The following is a 15,557-nucleotide window of genomic DNA, read 5'->3' on the forward strand; positions in this document are numbered from 1 at the left end:
GCAGAACATATGATCTACAGCTATACATGCTGCAAACACTACTTGTTGCATGCAGCTGTGCAACACCAGTATTAATTACTAACTCCCTCTTTATAGTCACCGGACAGTGGCCCTATGCCTTAATTACAGGAGATGGTAATTATCAGACACTGTTGACAAAAGTGATGATTAATTGTTGCATTCAGCCATTTTACACAAATATTTTGTTACTGGCTAAGGTGTTGGATATTGATAAGGAAACATGAAAGAATAAAATAATAATAGTTGTTGGTTATTCCAATTAAATGGAAAGATGAAAAACAAATATTAGCAAAAGGTCTGCATGTAAGCCCTTGAAAGAATTTGGGAATGTCATAAGGAAGTTAATAGTATAGTGGGACCAACAAATGCACAGAATAAAGTATCTTAGATCTGCAAGCTACTCTTGGGTTTGTGGATTATGAAAAAGGTCTTTTGACATACAATAATAGTCAAAAATCTACACCACGTTCATGAAGACAGGAGTCAAAGCTAAATAACGATTTAAACATTGTTAGAAACACTGAAAGAGTAACCTAACAATGTAAATATAATAAATAGTTAAACAATTAATTGTCAAAGACAGTTCTGGTACATAAAAAGGTCTAAAAAGGTTTTATTTGCACATTTACTACCCAACATTTAGATAGTCTGGATTAACCATCTTCTTTATCTTCAGTGTCCTGCGCCCCACTTTTTCACTTGACAGTCCTTCTATATGGTGAAAGTTGAGCACCATAGGGCAAACAGTATTCTTGTGTCGCCATCATTCCACTCAAGTCAGTCTCAAACACTTTCTATAGATATGCGCTTTTTACTCTTAAATTTCTTTGGTTTAGGGGCAGCTGTTAATCCCACACCAGTTTGACTCGCTTTGCGCTTCTGTTTGGTGTTTTCTTGGTTGGGTTTCTTACTGACCAGAGGTTTGGCAGAGACTTCAGCTTGCGATTCTTTGTTTGAAGGTTTTTTAGATTTACCTCCCTGCATGAAAATACGAAAACAGAAATGCTTTAAAAACACACAGAAATACCGAATATGTTCTTGTGCTTTGAAGTCCAGCAATTACAACTGAAAAATACACATGAACAGTTCTTCCCTTTTGTTTATCCTTACCAGAAAGTCAGCTCTTTGCCTTTAGGAGGAACACCCACACCTAATCTAAGACGAGTCAAATGGTTAAACATATATGCATTTTGTGCTAATACTTTATGTTTGCCATTATTTTTAGTATCTGCCTACAGATAGCTTCAGGCCTCTGTTTCAAGCACTAATGTCAACACAAGGGAAAGGCACATTGTATATGGTTTAACTGTTTTTCCTTGGAAATTCTGTTTTATGTGTTAAGTTGGTTTGTATGAAACATTCAAAAATTGTATATGTACTAAAAGTGAATTACTTAACTTTTGTCTAGGAAATGTCTCAGTGTGATAACTAGGCATATCACACTGATTACTTTTGCTAATCTGAAAAATAATTCAAAAAGTAACATGCATAGTAATCTGAAAAGTAATTTCGAAACAGTGACTTAACTCCAATTCATTCAACTGCATTTGACCCTGCATTCATTTGTAAAACATTGCGTAAGATTTTGCAAAGCACCCATTTCACTGATCTGCACTAGGCTTGTTTTGGTTCTAGAAATAAAATAACTAAATATTTTTATACAAACAAAATTGGTCTGATTTAATTGAGTGTGTGACCTCATTTGCTGACTAAGTGTGTACAACAAATGCCCTCTGATAAAGCCTTACTGCTTGCCTACACTAACACAAACGGAGAGTATGGTGCTATATATTTATATATAATCTTATAAAGCGCGCAGCTACCCCCAACGGGGGTGTCCCGGCGCTGCAAGCAGCATACATTCATACAGGACACTCTGCAACTAAAGGGAGGTGAACAGCCAGGTTTTTAAATTGCGTTGAAAAATGCCTTCCGATTCTGTCAAACGGAGAGATAGTGGCAGGTAGTGCCAAGCTTGGGCAGTGATGACTGCAAACGCTCTTCCCCCTATTCTTGCGCAGCGGAACCGGGGAGTACATATGAGAAGATGATGGTTGGATCTGAGGGAGCGGGAGGCCTGTGCATGTTTGAGTCTAGCTCTTAGGTAAGCCGGTCCCTGATCCCGAACAGCTCTGTAAGCCAAAACTAAGGATTTAAAGCGAATGCGGCTCGTCACGGCCAACCAGTGTACATGTTTTAGGTGCAGTGAGATTGAGTGGCGATATGGGATGTTATAAATCAATCTTGCAGCTGCATGTTGCAGTATCTGTAGCTGTTTAATCTGATAGGTTGGTGCTCCGGCATACAGGCTGTTTGCGTAATCCAGATGGGAAGTAACTAGGGCGTGGATGACTGTACGTCAGGCATCCACGGGAAGAAACAGGAGAATATTCCGGATCATGAAGAGTTTGCCGAAACAGGCAGAGGTGACCTTATTTATTTGAGTTTTGCAGGGTAGTTCATCATCAAATATGAATCACAGATTCCTGGCTTAAGCTACCGGAACAGGATGGGGATTCAATACAGGAGGACACCAAAGTATAGGAGGGGGGGGGGGGGGAGTAGGTTATGGTTAAAAAACAGCACCTCAGTTTTATCTGAGCTAAGCCTGAAGGTATTGCGTGACATCCAGGCTGAGATGTCACAGAGACAGCAGCGGAAGTTCAGAAAGCTGACATCAGAGTAATCTCAAAATGAGAACACAAGTTGTGGGTCATCAGCGTAGGAGATCACCGACCACAAAAGATTCTGCAACTGCCGCCAGAGGTGGGACAAACATAAAAAAACAGCGGGCTCAGGGCAGAGCCCTGTGGGACCTCACAACCGGTTGGGTCCGGTCACTTAAAAAAGATCTGATCCAGTTCAGAGGGGTGCCCCGAATTCCGATATCATACAGTCTCCCAATCAATATATAGTGGGAGACAGTGTCGAATGCCACAGACAGGTCGAGCAGCACTAACATTGCTGCCTCGCCTGCGTCCACGGATTCGCGATTGGTCTCAGACCTCCAGAAGCGCAGATTCGATACTGTAGCTGGCTATGAATCCGGATTGATAGTCATGGAGGAGTTGGTGGGACTTAATATAGTTCGAGAGTTGTTGCTGCACAACTTTCTCCAGGATTTTGGCTAGTTTAGGCAGAAGGCAGATGGGTCTATAGTTGCTAAATACCGAGGGATCAGCGTCAGGTATTTTGATGATGGGGATGAGTAAGGTCTGTTTCCAGGATACGGGTAGTATCCAGTTTGTAAGGAAGTGTTCCATATCAGGTTCAGTGGAGGGAGGACGAGAGGAGCAAGAGTGTGGAGTACATGAGCTGGACAGGGGTCAAGAGGGGAGCCTGATTTACATGTCAACAATAGTTGAGCGAAAGTCTCTGCGGGAACAGACTTAAAGGGGCTGAAAACTTCCTTGTTGGTTGCCCTTAAGACTGGAGCAGGTGAATTCCCAGAACGCTTAAACTGCGAGAAGATGTCTAATATTTTGTCATAAAAGAAATTAGAGAGACCATCAGAAAGTACTTGGCTGGGGGCGATCGGACTGGAGAGTACGTCTGGTTTAGAAAATTAATATTTCTGCGAGAGGTTTTTAGTATTCAGAAGTGTGTGGCGCACACCGGGTAACGGTAAAAGTAATAAAAAGAAGCGGAGGTAGGAACGGTGCTGCTTGGTCAGGGGAAAACCGAAAACCCCTGAAAAATTGTGGCTCAGAGACCCACCCTATAAGACGTGAATGCAAAGTCCAGAGCAAACGTGAAGCTAATACAGGTCAGTGACAGGGACTTCAATATACAAGCACAAAAGTAAGAGCAAGATCAGCAAGACATTTGTTGATGCTTAAAGTTTTTATAGGTGGTTATGATCTTCCTTTAAGAGCAGATCCAAAGAAAACCGGCCGACACGTGTTGCGTCAGAGGGGCAGTTGCCATTGACTCTTCAGGGCTGAAAACCTCAATGGAGCAGTATCGGGGAGCCGGTGTTAATTCCAACCCGGTCCTTGTCGGGGTTAATTAATTTAGAAAAGGCGGGTTCGCCGTAATTGGGTGGTTCAGTCAGGTATAGGAAAAATTACCAATGACGACCGGGTGATGTCGTTATGGTAGCTAATGGCCGGATCTGTAGTCCAGCTGTTCCAGTAACCAAATGCGGATTTTTCCGTTGAGTGCCCAATCCAAACCAATGGGGGAGGGGGGGAATCAGTTTTGAAGAAAGGCTGCAGGCTCAGGCCAGGAGACCAGACGAAGAAAACCCACTGCTGCTAGGTAAGCAGAGATCCAAGGGGACGTAGGGGCACCATTGGCCAAGCTCCCTAAGGCAGAGGGGCTTTGGATGCAGAGGTGTACTTAAAGTCTTATCGGACAAGTCGTAGTTGGAGGGAGGGGGGGGGGGGAACGGGGGGGTTGAGCCTTCGAGTTGAGGCTGCAGGCTTCGAGGTAGAGTCCAGCAGGGGTCAGACCACAGTTGACTCTTGCTCAGAAGGGCTGGTGAACGTTCAGAGGACTGGTGTGCCACTTGGACTCAGGCCGTGGGCGCCCTGGTGCATGTGTGGCTCCGGTGGTGGTTTTGTGGTTCCTCAAGACAGAGGTCTTTGTTCTTTAAAGTTGCTTTCTTCTGGACAGGTTCGCTGCCCTCAGGAGATCTAGATCTTTGCAGACCTCAGGCAGTCCTCCCGAGGCTTTGGATGTTGCTGGACTGCAGGACGGGTCGTCTTTTGGTGCATGATGGTCGAGGTCTGCAGAGGCCAAGTCAGTTGGTGTCTGCAGGCTTCTCTGCTGTTGGGATGCTGTAGTGTTCGCCTCTTCTTTGGTCGTCAGGAATCTGGTTTCAGGGTGTGGGTGTGCCACCTAAATACTAGATTTAGGGGAGTGACAGGTAGGGGACCAATGGGTTTCTTACCTGGGGTGTCTACATCCTATATTAGGCCACCCTCCTGTGGGAGGGGGGAAAAGCCCTACCCCCGATTGGAAAATTCCCACCATATTCAAGATGGTGGGCACTGAAAAATGAGCTTCACTTTGCCTTCAGCACCTGAGGAGCCTTGACACCTTCATAATGAGACCCCAGCCTCTGCTGCCATCAGCAGATGGGAGCGCCTGGTTCAAACCCCCACTTTTGGCGGGTGAACTGACAGGAAAACTAACTGCGAAAGGTCTGCACCAATGGATGCAGGCTGCAGTGGCAGTTTGCATGGCCTTGTTGAGGGATCCTGGGGGCTCCCTTCAGTGCCCATGCCCTTGGTACTAGGAGTACCATTTACTAGGGACTTACAGGGGGATCTGACGCTGTGCCAATCATAGCACAGTTTTAGGGAAGGCGCTCTGGCAAAGGTCACCTGGTTGGCAGGTTCCCTGTGCTCTTTCTATTGAAACTGCATCATGTTCCAGGCAAAAAGTGGGGGCTAACCATGTCAAAGTAGGCACTTTCTCACAGTGAGAAAAGGAGGCGTGCCCCCACCAATTCCACCCCTCAGGTGCTGGAGGCGGAGTGAAGCACATTTTCCATTGCCCTCCATATTGAAGATGGTCAGATTTAGCCAGTCAGCGCTAGGGCTATGCCCCAATCTACATTTGTCATGATTGTTGTGGTCATCTCCTTAATAGCACCCAACCCTCCCCACAACGCAGTCACGAAATAAGGCAGAAAACCAAAGATTATTCATCTCCGTTCTCTTCTGCCACTACTCCATCCTACCCTCCACACCCCATCCGCCGGCCCCTAAAGGGCATGGTCGACAAGAACATAAAACCAATAAAGAACGCAAAAAAGAAATCGTGAAATACAATCATGAGGTTCAAGACCAGATATCTGGTCAGTTTGGGCAACCATTCACACCCAAGATCTGGGTGGGAGGGGTTACTGGAGATTGGGGGCTAAGTGGCCAAAGCCAGAGAACCTGAAGGGTGCCATAACAAACAGGAGCCATTGCAAATAAACGTCAAAAACAAAGAAGAGTGAGTACTCAATAGAGTACAAGAAGGGACCATTGGGGAAAGAAAGGGACCCCGAGAGGAATATCCAGGAAGTGTGGATAGTATTATCAAGTCAAGAAATCAATAGTTACCCGCTGTCCTCCAATTGGACTGATGAGCTTCCTTTCAGGCCCTATGTGTTAGGGGTTTCTCCCTCAAATGGTTATTCGGTACTTCATTTGAGGTTCCAATATTTGCAGAGAGGCCGGGAATGGCCAGTATCTTATGGCTGCTTTCGGTGGTGAACAGTGTTCTCCTTACCCCTGCTGGTGAAGATAGTCTAAACAGGTATCCACACCTATAGGCCATTGCTTTCTAGCATAGAACAGACGTAATATAATTGAAGGTTTTGCACTTCATCAGGATGCGATAGCTGCAGGCAGATCCTGAAAGAAAGAGTTCGAGTCACCTTTAAGAGTGAATGAGCGATTTTCATGACGCATGCTTTCAGTTTGTATACATTTTCTGGCAAGTAGACGGAGAGGTAACTTTTGGAGTGTTGCATACACTGAGAAGAATCTGTGTGTGTTTGGTCAAGTACAATATCCACTGAGGTGTCTTCTGAGAGTACCTGGAGAAAGATATTTAACCGGCTGTTCTAGGTCTCCATTAGGAAGCTCCAGGTTGATACCCCTGATCTGGATATTGTTTCTCTTAGTCCGGTTATCTCTGTCGTCAAGTTCTTCCAAGATCACAGTTTATTGCGCTTCTAATGCTACTACCCTATTGGAGACCAGGTCAGATATTGATTTATACAAACCCTGGCAAAGGGCAAACATTTCTACTTTAAAAGCTATGATAAGGAGCAGGATATCACCCTTGGTGAACACAGCCTTGGCCTCAGAGGTATCTAACACTGAATTTAAACCGTGGACATCAAGGGGTAGCTAATTTTCGTCTGCTCTCGCCGTCTGGTTTTGCATTAGGTCTTTAACGGACAGCGTCTTAGGTGCCTTCTGTTTGGAGATCGTGATGAAAGTTTGGGCATGCAGGGGGCTTGTACAGCCAGTCCTGGACGGTTATCTTGCATTTCTATCTGAAGCGACTCGTAATTACACTTGGTGCAAGGTCAGCTACAATCTTCCTAGCCATTGCCAGAGGGTCCAGGACCCCTCATTCCAAGCGTAAGTGGCCATCTTCCTTCTAATCGCAGTGGGCAGGCCTCCTAGGTGGCCACAATGTCTTCCAAGAGCCACCATCACAAAGACTCTAGAAGCTGTGTAGAAGGATCGACATAAGAGAAACACTTGCAATCACAGCTCAGCTGGGCTAGAGGTAGCCAAAGGTATGCTTGCAAATAAATCAACGAATGTTTCTTCCAACCAGTCTTTGTCATTCCTTCCTCACCTGGCATGTTGTGCCGCCAGTCTCATCACGGGTTCCTTTTGAAAGACAGAGCTAAAATCAGGAGGCTCCTTATGTCTAATCGCTGCTTCCAGGCCACCATCCAACTAAAGTTCTGCATTTCTGCAGATGTCGTGGCTTTTGCCAGGCAGATGGGAATAGCGTACCTCAAATGCAACCCCCAGCGTACCGCAATTCGGACTTCAGAGCTCCCTGAAAGCCCCCTACCAACAGCTCAGCAAGGATGCGTGCTCTGAGGTTCTAGGTTTGGCCACACCCCCTTTTAAAAATGTTTAACAAAACATGGTAATTACCCATAGTCTCCCTCATGCAGGAACATAATCCTGGTAGGACCATAGGCCAACTTTGCTCCTCTGGGTCTCCTGCACTTGGGTAGCAGGTATGTATGGGTATTCTATAGTTTCTGGGTGGCCACAATGACTGCAGGGCATTTGTGGAAATGTGGAAAGCAGCTGCAAGGGAAGTGTGGGTTTAAGATTGAATATGCTACTTACCAGTATGCATCTGTTCTTGGCATGTAGGGCTGCTAACATTCATATCTTAGCATTAGATCGCCACCTAGTGTTGGGTCCGGATGATCGCACATTGTTGTCCTGGAAGAGTCTTCGAAGTATCCTGAGATGGGTGGCTCCTCCCCTGGACTACAGTGCGCATGGGCATCGGCTCCATCCCCAGATTGTTTTTCGCCATTGTGGCAGAGGATGGAGTGAAAAGTGTAAAGGATGTCCATGCTAATGATTGAATACAATGGTATATCTGCAGCTGCGACAGGCACCGGGGAGGAGGGTGGGCGATATGAATGTTAGCAGCCCTACATGCCAAGAACAGATGCATACTGGTAAGTAGCATATTCAGTTCGAGGCATGTGGGCTGCTAAATTCATATCTTAGCATAGAATACATAGCAGTCCCTCCATTAGCGGCGGTTGCCTGTGCCAGCTGCAGAAACCTGAAAAAGTGTTTTGAGAACAGCCTGTCCTACAGCCGCTTGCTGTTTGGAATGTACATCAACACAGTAATGTTTTGTAAAGGTATGTGGTGTAATCCACGTGGCTGCTCTGCAAATGTCCTCTAGAGGAATGTTACCTAGGAAAGCCATGGATGCCCCCAACTTGCGTGTGGAGTGTGCCTTTGGGGGTATTGTGAAAGTGCGCTTGGCTTTTTGATAGCAGATTTGAATGCACTTAACAATCCATCTGGCTATTCCAGCTTTGGAGATCGGGTTGCCTTTGTGTTGTGGTGAGAAGGCAACAAAGAGTTGTTTCGTCTTCCTAAAGTGTTGTGTCCTGTCTATGTAGTACATCAGTGCCCTCCGCACGTCTAACGTATGGAGCATTCTTTCCGCCACTGTTTGTGGGTTCTGGAAGAATGCTGGCAAATCGATAGTTTGGTTGAGATGAAAGTGTGACACCACCTTTGGAAGGAATTTGGGGTTAGTACGTAGCACTACCCTATTTGGATGAATTTGAATGAAAGGCTCTTGTATTGTGAGTGCTTGCAGCTCACTAACACGCCTTAGTGACGTAATAGCAATTAGGAAAGCAACTTTCCACGTTAGGAATTGCAGTTCACACGAGTGCAGTGGCTCAAATGGTGGTCCCATCAGTCTGGTGAGGACCACATTGAGGTTCCAAACCGGAGCTGGCGGTGTTCTTGGGGGAATGACTCGCTTCAGACCTTCAAGAAACGCTTTAATGGCAGGCACCCTGAAGACCGAGAGATGCTGCCTATTTTGAAGGTAAGCTGCGATGGCGGATAGATGTATTCGAATAGAAGTGAACGCTAGTTTGCACTTATAAAGGTGTAACAGATAGCAAATGATGTTAGGGATAGATGCATCTAGCGGGCTTATGTCATTGTCCGCACAGTAAATGACAAAACGCTTCCATTTCGCGGCATAGCATGCTCGTGTTGAGGGCTTCCTCGCCTCCTTGATGATGTTCATGCATTCAGGAGGTAGGTTGAGGTATCCAAACTCCAAGATTTCAGGAGCCAGATCGCTAGGTTGAGCTGTTGCGGATCTGGATGCTGAATTTCTCCATGGTTCTGCGTCAGAAGTCTGGGCGTGAGGCGCAGTCTTTGATGCGGCACCACTGAGAGTTCGAGGAACGTGGTGTACCAGGCCTGGCGCGCCCACGTTGGAGCAACTAGGATGAGTGTCATCGAGTGTTGCCTTAGTTTTCTCGCCACCAGTGGTATCAGAGGTGTCGGGGGAAAAGCGTAAGCAAATTTGCCTGACCAGTTCATCCATATCGCATTGCCCTGCGATTGGGGGTGTGGGAACCTGGCGGCGAAGCTTTGGCATTTTGCGTTTTCCCTTGTGGCGAACAGATCTATGTCTGGACGACCCCACCTTTGGAAGTACGGCTGGAGTACCGATGGATGTATCTCCCACTCGTGCATTTGATGGCTGTATCTGCTGAGCAGATCCGCCATCTGATTGTCCTTCCCTGGGAGGTGTTCTGCCATGAGGAAGATGTTCCTCTGAATGGCCCACTTCCACATGCTCTGAGCCAGGTGAGACAGCTGTGGCGAGTGGGTGCCCCCCTGTTTTTGGATGTAGTACATCGCGGTCATGTTGTCCGTCCGGACTAACACCACCTTGTTGCACAGATGTACAATGAAGGACCTGAGTGCCATGAAGATCGCCATCAGTTCTAGATAGTTGATGTGCATCTTCTGTTGCTGCGTCGTCCATAGCCCCTGCACCGTGTAAGTGAGCAGATGAGCTCCCCATCCCTGGAGGGATGCGTCCGTTGTCAGGATAACCTGTGGCACTGGCTCCTGGAACAGTCGGCCCTTGCAAAGGTTGTGTGGAGTCCACCAATGCAGAGAGGTGTATGCCCGACTGGTAACCAACACTAGGTCTGTTAATTGTCCCTGAGCCTGTGTCCACTGATTTGCTAAACACTCCTGGAGCGGGCGCATATGCAACCGTGCGTGAGGGACTATGAAGATGCAGGAGGCCATCATGCCTATCAACTGCATGAACACTCTTGCTGGAAGTGAGTGTCCCGGTCTGAACTTGTGGATTAAAGACTGCATGCCGTCTATCCTGACCTGGTTTGGTTGCGCCTTGGCCGTCAGGGTATTGATTGTCGCACCCAGAAACTGCCGGACATGTGCCGGCTGAAGGTGTGACTTTGGGTAATTTAGCGAGAAACCTAGGTCGTGAAGGAGGTGAATGGTAGTTGACATGTCCGCGGCGCACTGCTGTTCCGACCTGGCTTGAACGAGCCAGTCGTCGAGGTAGGGGTAGACATGGATGTTCTGCCTCCTGAGGTGCGCTGCTACTGTCGCCAGACACTTGGTAAACACCCTTGGGGCAGTTGTGACTCCGAAGGGTAGGACTTTGAACTGATAATGCGTGCCCTGGATAGTGAACCTGAGGTACTTCCTGTGGGACGGATGTAGCGGAATGTGGAAATAAGCATCCTTGAGATCTAAGGTTGCTAAGAAGTCTCCTTTGTTTAACATAGGAAGAATCTGTTGCAGTGTAAGCATATGGAAATGCTCTGACAGTATGTACAGATTGAGGGGACGGAGATCCAGAATTGGTCTGAGAGATCCGTCCTTCTTTGGAATGAGGAAGTACAGGGAATATACCCCTGTGCCCTCCTCTCCCACTGGCACGAGCTCGATTGCCCCTTTTTGCAGCATCACCAACACTTCCTGCTGCAATAAGTGCAAGTGCTCTGCGGACATAGGTCTTTGCCTTGGCGGAATGTTGGGTGGAGTGGATTTTAACTCTAGACAATAACCGTACTGGATGAGCTGTCGCACCCACCTGTCTGTGGTGATGTTGATCCAGACGGGCAGGAACTGCTGTATTCTCCCCCCGACGGGTGTTAAGTGGTCGGGGGGCAGTGACAGCGAGTCACTGGCTGCTTGGGGCAGAGGAGCGTGAATTGTTGCCTCCTTTGCCGCGTCCCTTGTTGCTGTTTCCCCTGTAGCCCCTCTTGTTTTGTTTGGGGTACGAGGATTGTGCTCCACCTCTAGGGAACTGTGATTGGTGACCCATCTGTCCTCTGGTGATTCCACGGGCACCTGAGCGACGAAAATTATTGCCACGAAACTGCTGTGATTGCAGGGCCCCCATAGATTTAGCAGTTTCAGTATCTTTTTTAATTTTTTCCAGGGTGGTGTCAACATCTGGACCAAACAGTCTCTCCGGATTGACTGGTTGATTAAGTATGGTTGTTTGAATGTCAGGTTTGAACCCCGATATGCGGAGCCACGCCTGTCTTCTGAGCATCACACTGGTATTAATGGCCCTAGCGGCCGTGTCCGCGACATCAAGTGCACACTTTATGGCCGCGTTGGAGACTAGTTGTCCTTCTCGAATAATCATTTTGGTGCCCTCTTGAAACTGTGGAGGCAGGTGTTCGACAATCTGCTCTAGTGTGTCGTAATGTGATCTATCATAACGTGCCAGTAGTGCCTGTGTATTTGCAATACGCCAGAAATTGGCAGCCTGCGCAGCCACTCTTTTGCCTCCTGCCTCTAGCACTTTGGACTCCTTATCCGGGGGAGGAGCTTCACCCGTTGATTGGGAGTTGGCCCTTTTTCTTGCGTTTGCGACCACCAGGGAGTCAAGCGGCAACTGTCCTCGAATGTACGCAGGGTCCGCAGGCGCTGGTCTGTACTTTTTTTCAATACGTGGGTTGACCACCCTTGCCCTGGTAGGTTCCTTAAAGATGTCCGCAGCATGCTTGAGGACCCCTTTAAGCATGGGCAGTGTCTTGACAGTTTTTTCCGAAACCGAAAAAGTGTCGAACAGAAAGTCTTCCTCCACTGGGTCAGCATGCATGTCCACATCATGGTTAGCAGCTGCCCTCTCAATGAGTGCATGAAAACCTGCAGAATCCTCTGTAGGGGATGCACGTGTACCGAAAGTCTGTGGGTCTTGTCCCATATCTTGGGTGCCTTGGTCCCCAATGACATCATATGAATCTGGCTGTGCCTCAGGTTCATTGACTGGGAATGTATATTGTTCATCTTCAGCATAGCCCTCACTTTCAGAGTGGTCTGGAGACGGTGTTGGGCTTCTTCTTGGAGGAGGCTGGATAGGTTCCATGAGGCCTGAGGCGTCATGTTGGTACTTCTTCTTCTTTAGGGGGATGACATAGGATTCCACCGGCTGCGAAGTGATTTTCCTTTTGTAAAGGGTTAACTTCCCCGTGTCCGCATCTATGAAGCACTCCGAATCCTCTTCTTGGTCGTGCACATGACCTGAAGATGCCCCTGCCGAAGAAGATTCCGACTTCTTTGGCGTCGATTTCGATGAAAAAGCCTTCGGCGCCACTTTTGGTGGTAGAAGGAAGAGGAGTTTACTTGCGGGCTTGACCGGGACGTCTGCCTCCTTTTGCGTCGATGGCGTTGGCGCCGACGAAGAAAAAGCCTTCTCCCTAATTCTTTGTAGTGAAGGAGCAACGAGAGATGTGTCGGTGACCGATGTCTTTGGCACCGACGAGGTGGCCTTGCCTTCGGATGCGACGTTCCGTTGGTCTTTTGGAGGGATGGACGGCGCCGACCTCGAGTCCTTGGAGCGATGCACCGATGTTCCTGTTGGAGCCGGGGCTGCGTCGCTTGCTTTGGCTGGCTTTGCCGGCGCCGGCGCGCTTGTCTTGTGCATGCCACCCTTTTTAGAGGATCTCTCCTCCGGCGCCGATTTCGACCCTGTGGAATCGCCGTGTTTCTTCGACTTCTGCGGACCGGAGGTCGACGGAGTCGATGAGGCTGCCGGTTTACTCGACTTTGCTGTAACGACCGCCATCTTAGGGACGATTGAGTCCTTAACTTTCGCTTTCAGTTTCGGGTCGGCCATTTTAGGTGTAGTCGAGACCGCTTCTTTCAGTTTCGGTTTCGATTCCCTCGGCGCAGCAAGTATGTCCGTGGCCGGGCCAGCAGGCGGGGCCGAGGCTTGCGCTACAGGGTCTTGGGTAAGGCCGACAGGCGATCCCGCGACCCTTTCCTGATGTTCGTCAACTTCGGGGCATAGCTCGTCCCCTGAGCTATCTTCCGCGGCCCCATAAACCATATTGTCGTCCCCTACCTCGTCGACATATTCAAGGCCTTGATCCACGACCCCGTCGTCGTCATATTCCGGATCAGCCTCGACCTCCGTCTCAGGCGGGGAGATTTGAAGATGATGGCTCTGGTCCTCCTCTTCTTGGTCGTCGAAGATGTTTTCTGGTTCCGGGGCCGTCTGCTTGGCCACCAGGCGCACCGCGCGCCGAATCGTGAGAGTCTTCTTCGACCTGAAACTCGCACAGGCCCTGCAACTTCCTTCGTCATGGTCTGGCGAAAGGCATTTATTACAGACCGGGTGCACGTCTATATGTGGGTATTTGGACCCACAGAGCGGACACAGCTTAAACGGACTCCGCTCCATGTTGGGAACTTGGTGTCGAGTCGCGATGAGAAGGCCTCGATGTCCAAAGAGTTGGAAAAACTCCGCTGATTCCGGCTCCGAGAGACGGAAGAATTCGAGACCGTACGCAAACAATACCGACGTAAAGAACCCAAAGCCTTTTGGCCTTTAGAAATGATGTTTTTTCGGTTCCGACGGAGAGACGTCGAGACCGCATCCGAACCCAATGGCGGAAAAAAACAATCTGGGGATGGAGCCGATGCCCATGCGCACTGTAGTCCAGGGGAGGAGCCACCCATCTCAGGATACTTCGAAGACTCTTCCAGGACAACAATGTGCGATCATCCGGACCCAACACTAGGTGGCGATCTAATGCTAAGATATGAATTTAGCAGCCCACATGCCTCGAACACCCGTCTTATGCCTCTGATATAACCCATGGAGTGTATGGAAACAAACTAAAATCAGCACATCGCTGGGTGCCAAACCGGCCACGCTCAGATTAGTATGCCGGGACAATGTGCTGAGCAAGATATTCGTTAGATTTTCAGTTTCCCCCCCCACAAAATATGGTACTCTCCACCAGTCTTCCACGATTAGGAGGATAGGCCACTTAAGGCTTGACAGAAATCTGTGCGCCCTGGGTCTTCTGAGCATAGGGTTACCAGACATATGTGGGTTTTCTGTATGTTAGAGCTGGGATCCATACACCAGACAGCTGGGAATGTTTTTGATAGGGGAGATTCAATGAGGTAGGGCGAGGGTTTTTGCAGTATTTGGGAGCAGTGTTGACAAACACCTTCTCGAGAACCCAGAGAATTCACTGCAATGCTGCTTGCACGAATCCCAAAACTTTTTGCTACCAGAATCCTATGCAATTGTCAAAATATAGCTAAACCAAAAAATGAATAAAATCAACATTTTTCCCTTTTCCGGTTTCAGAAAAATTCAAGGTCTTCAGGCAAGTGGCAAAAGTCCTATCGAACAAGTTACTTACCTTCGGTAACGATATATCTGTAAGAAACAGTAGTTAGTATTAGATTCCTTACCTTAGAATATCCCCAGGCGTCAGTCTGGATCCGGAAACTTTTGCGTAGCAGTACCCCTGCGCGTCGGTAGGCGTCGTCTGCAGGCGCCCCCTGCGGCTCCGCGTCAGTCGTCGGCGTCGTGATGACGTCGCTGGAGTATATAGACTCCACCTCCGCGCGCTGACGTCAGTTCTTTGTACACAGCTTTTCCACGCCAGAACACGCAGAGCCATGTGAGAACCAACACTGGTGCCATTTGAAACTAGAGCCCTGAAAGGGATGTCCTTAACCCTAGGTATCAGTTCGCAGAACGGGGAGGATGGGTGGAGCGGTAAGGAATCTAATACTAACTACTGTTTCTTACAGATATATCGTTACCGAAGGTAAGTAACTTGTTCATCTGAAAGAAACAGGTTAGTATTAGATTCCTTACCTTAGAATAGATACCCCAGCAATACCAACCCCGGTGGATGGTCTGCGAACCAATACAATCCTACACCAGAAAGTCCTGGAGGACCGAACGGCCAAAGAAGCCATCCCTCCGGACTTGACTGTCCAGGCAGTAGTGCCTCGCAAAAGTGCCTCGCAAAAGTGTGCAGCGAGGCCCACGTAGCCGCCTGGCAAATGTCCTGCAAAGGGACTCCCTGGCCCAGGGCAGTAGTAGCCGCCGTGGCCCGAGTGGAACGGGCCCTCAGCCCAACAGGAGGCTCCTTCCGAGCCAAAGAGTAGCCCGCTTTGATGCACAGAACGACCCACCGAGAGATGGTCCGTTTATGTACCGCCCGTCCCTTCTTCGCACCCACG

At 48.5% G+C, this 15,557-nt stretch overlaps 1 protein-coding gene across 1 annotated transcript in view; it reads right to left on the reverse strand.

The window, feature by feature from the left end:
• Positions 1-610: 610 nt before the first annotated feature.
• Positions 611-15,557, reverse strand: part of RSL1D1 (ribosomal L1 domain containing 1) — a gene marked incomplete at its 5' end in the record, with an annotated part of 147,286 nt that continues 132,339 nt past the window's right edge. The window contains one exon of the mRNA XM_086947952.1: positions 611-999. Within this exon, the coding sequence (XP_086804078.1) occupies positions 805-999 (195 nt within the window). The remainder of the gene's footprint in view (positions 1,000-15,557) is intronic.

The sequence above is a fragment of the Lissotriton vulgaris genome, unplaced genomic scaffold (assembly GCF_964263255.1).
Source record: "Lissotriton vulgaris unplaced genomic scaffold, aLisVul1.2 SCAFFOLD_3398, whole genome shotgun sequence".
In the NCBI taxonomy this organism is placed as follows: Eukaryota; Metazoa; Chordata; class Amphibia; order Caudata; family Salamandridae; genus Lissotriton; species Lissotriton vulgaris.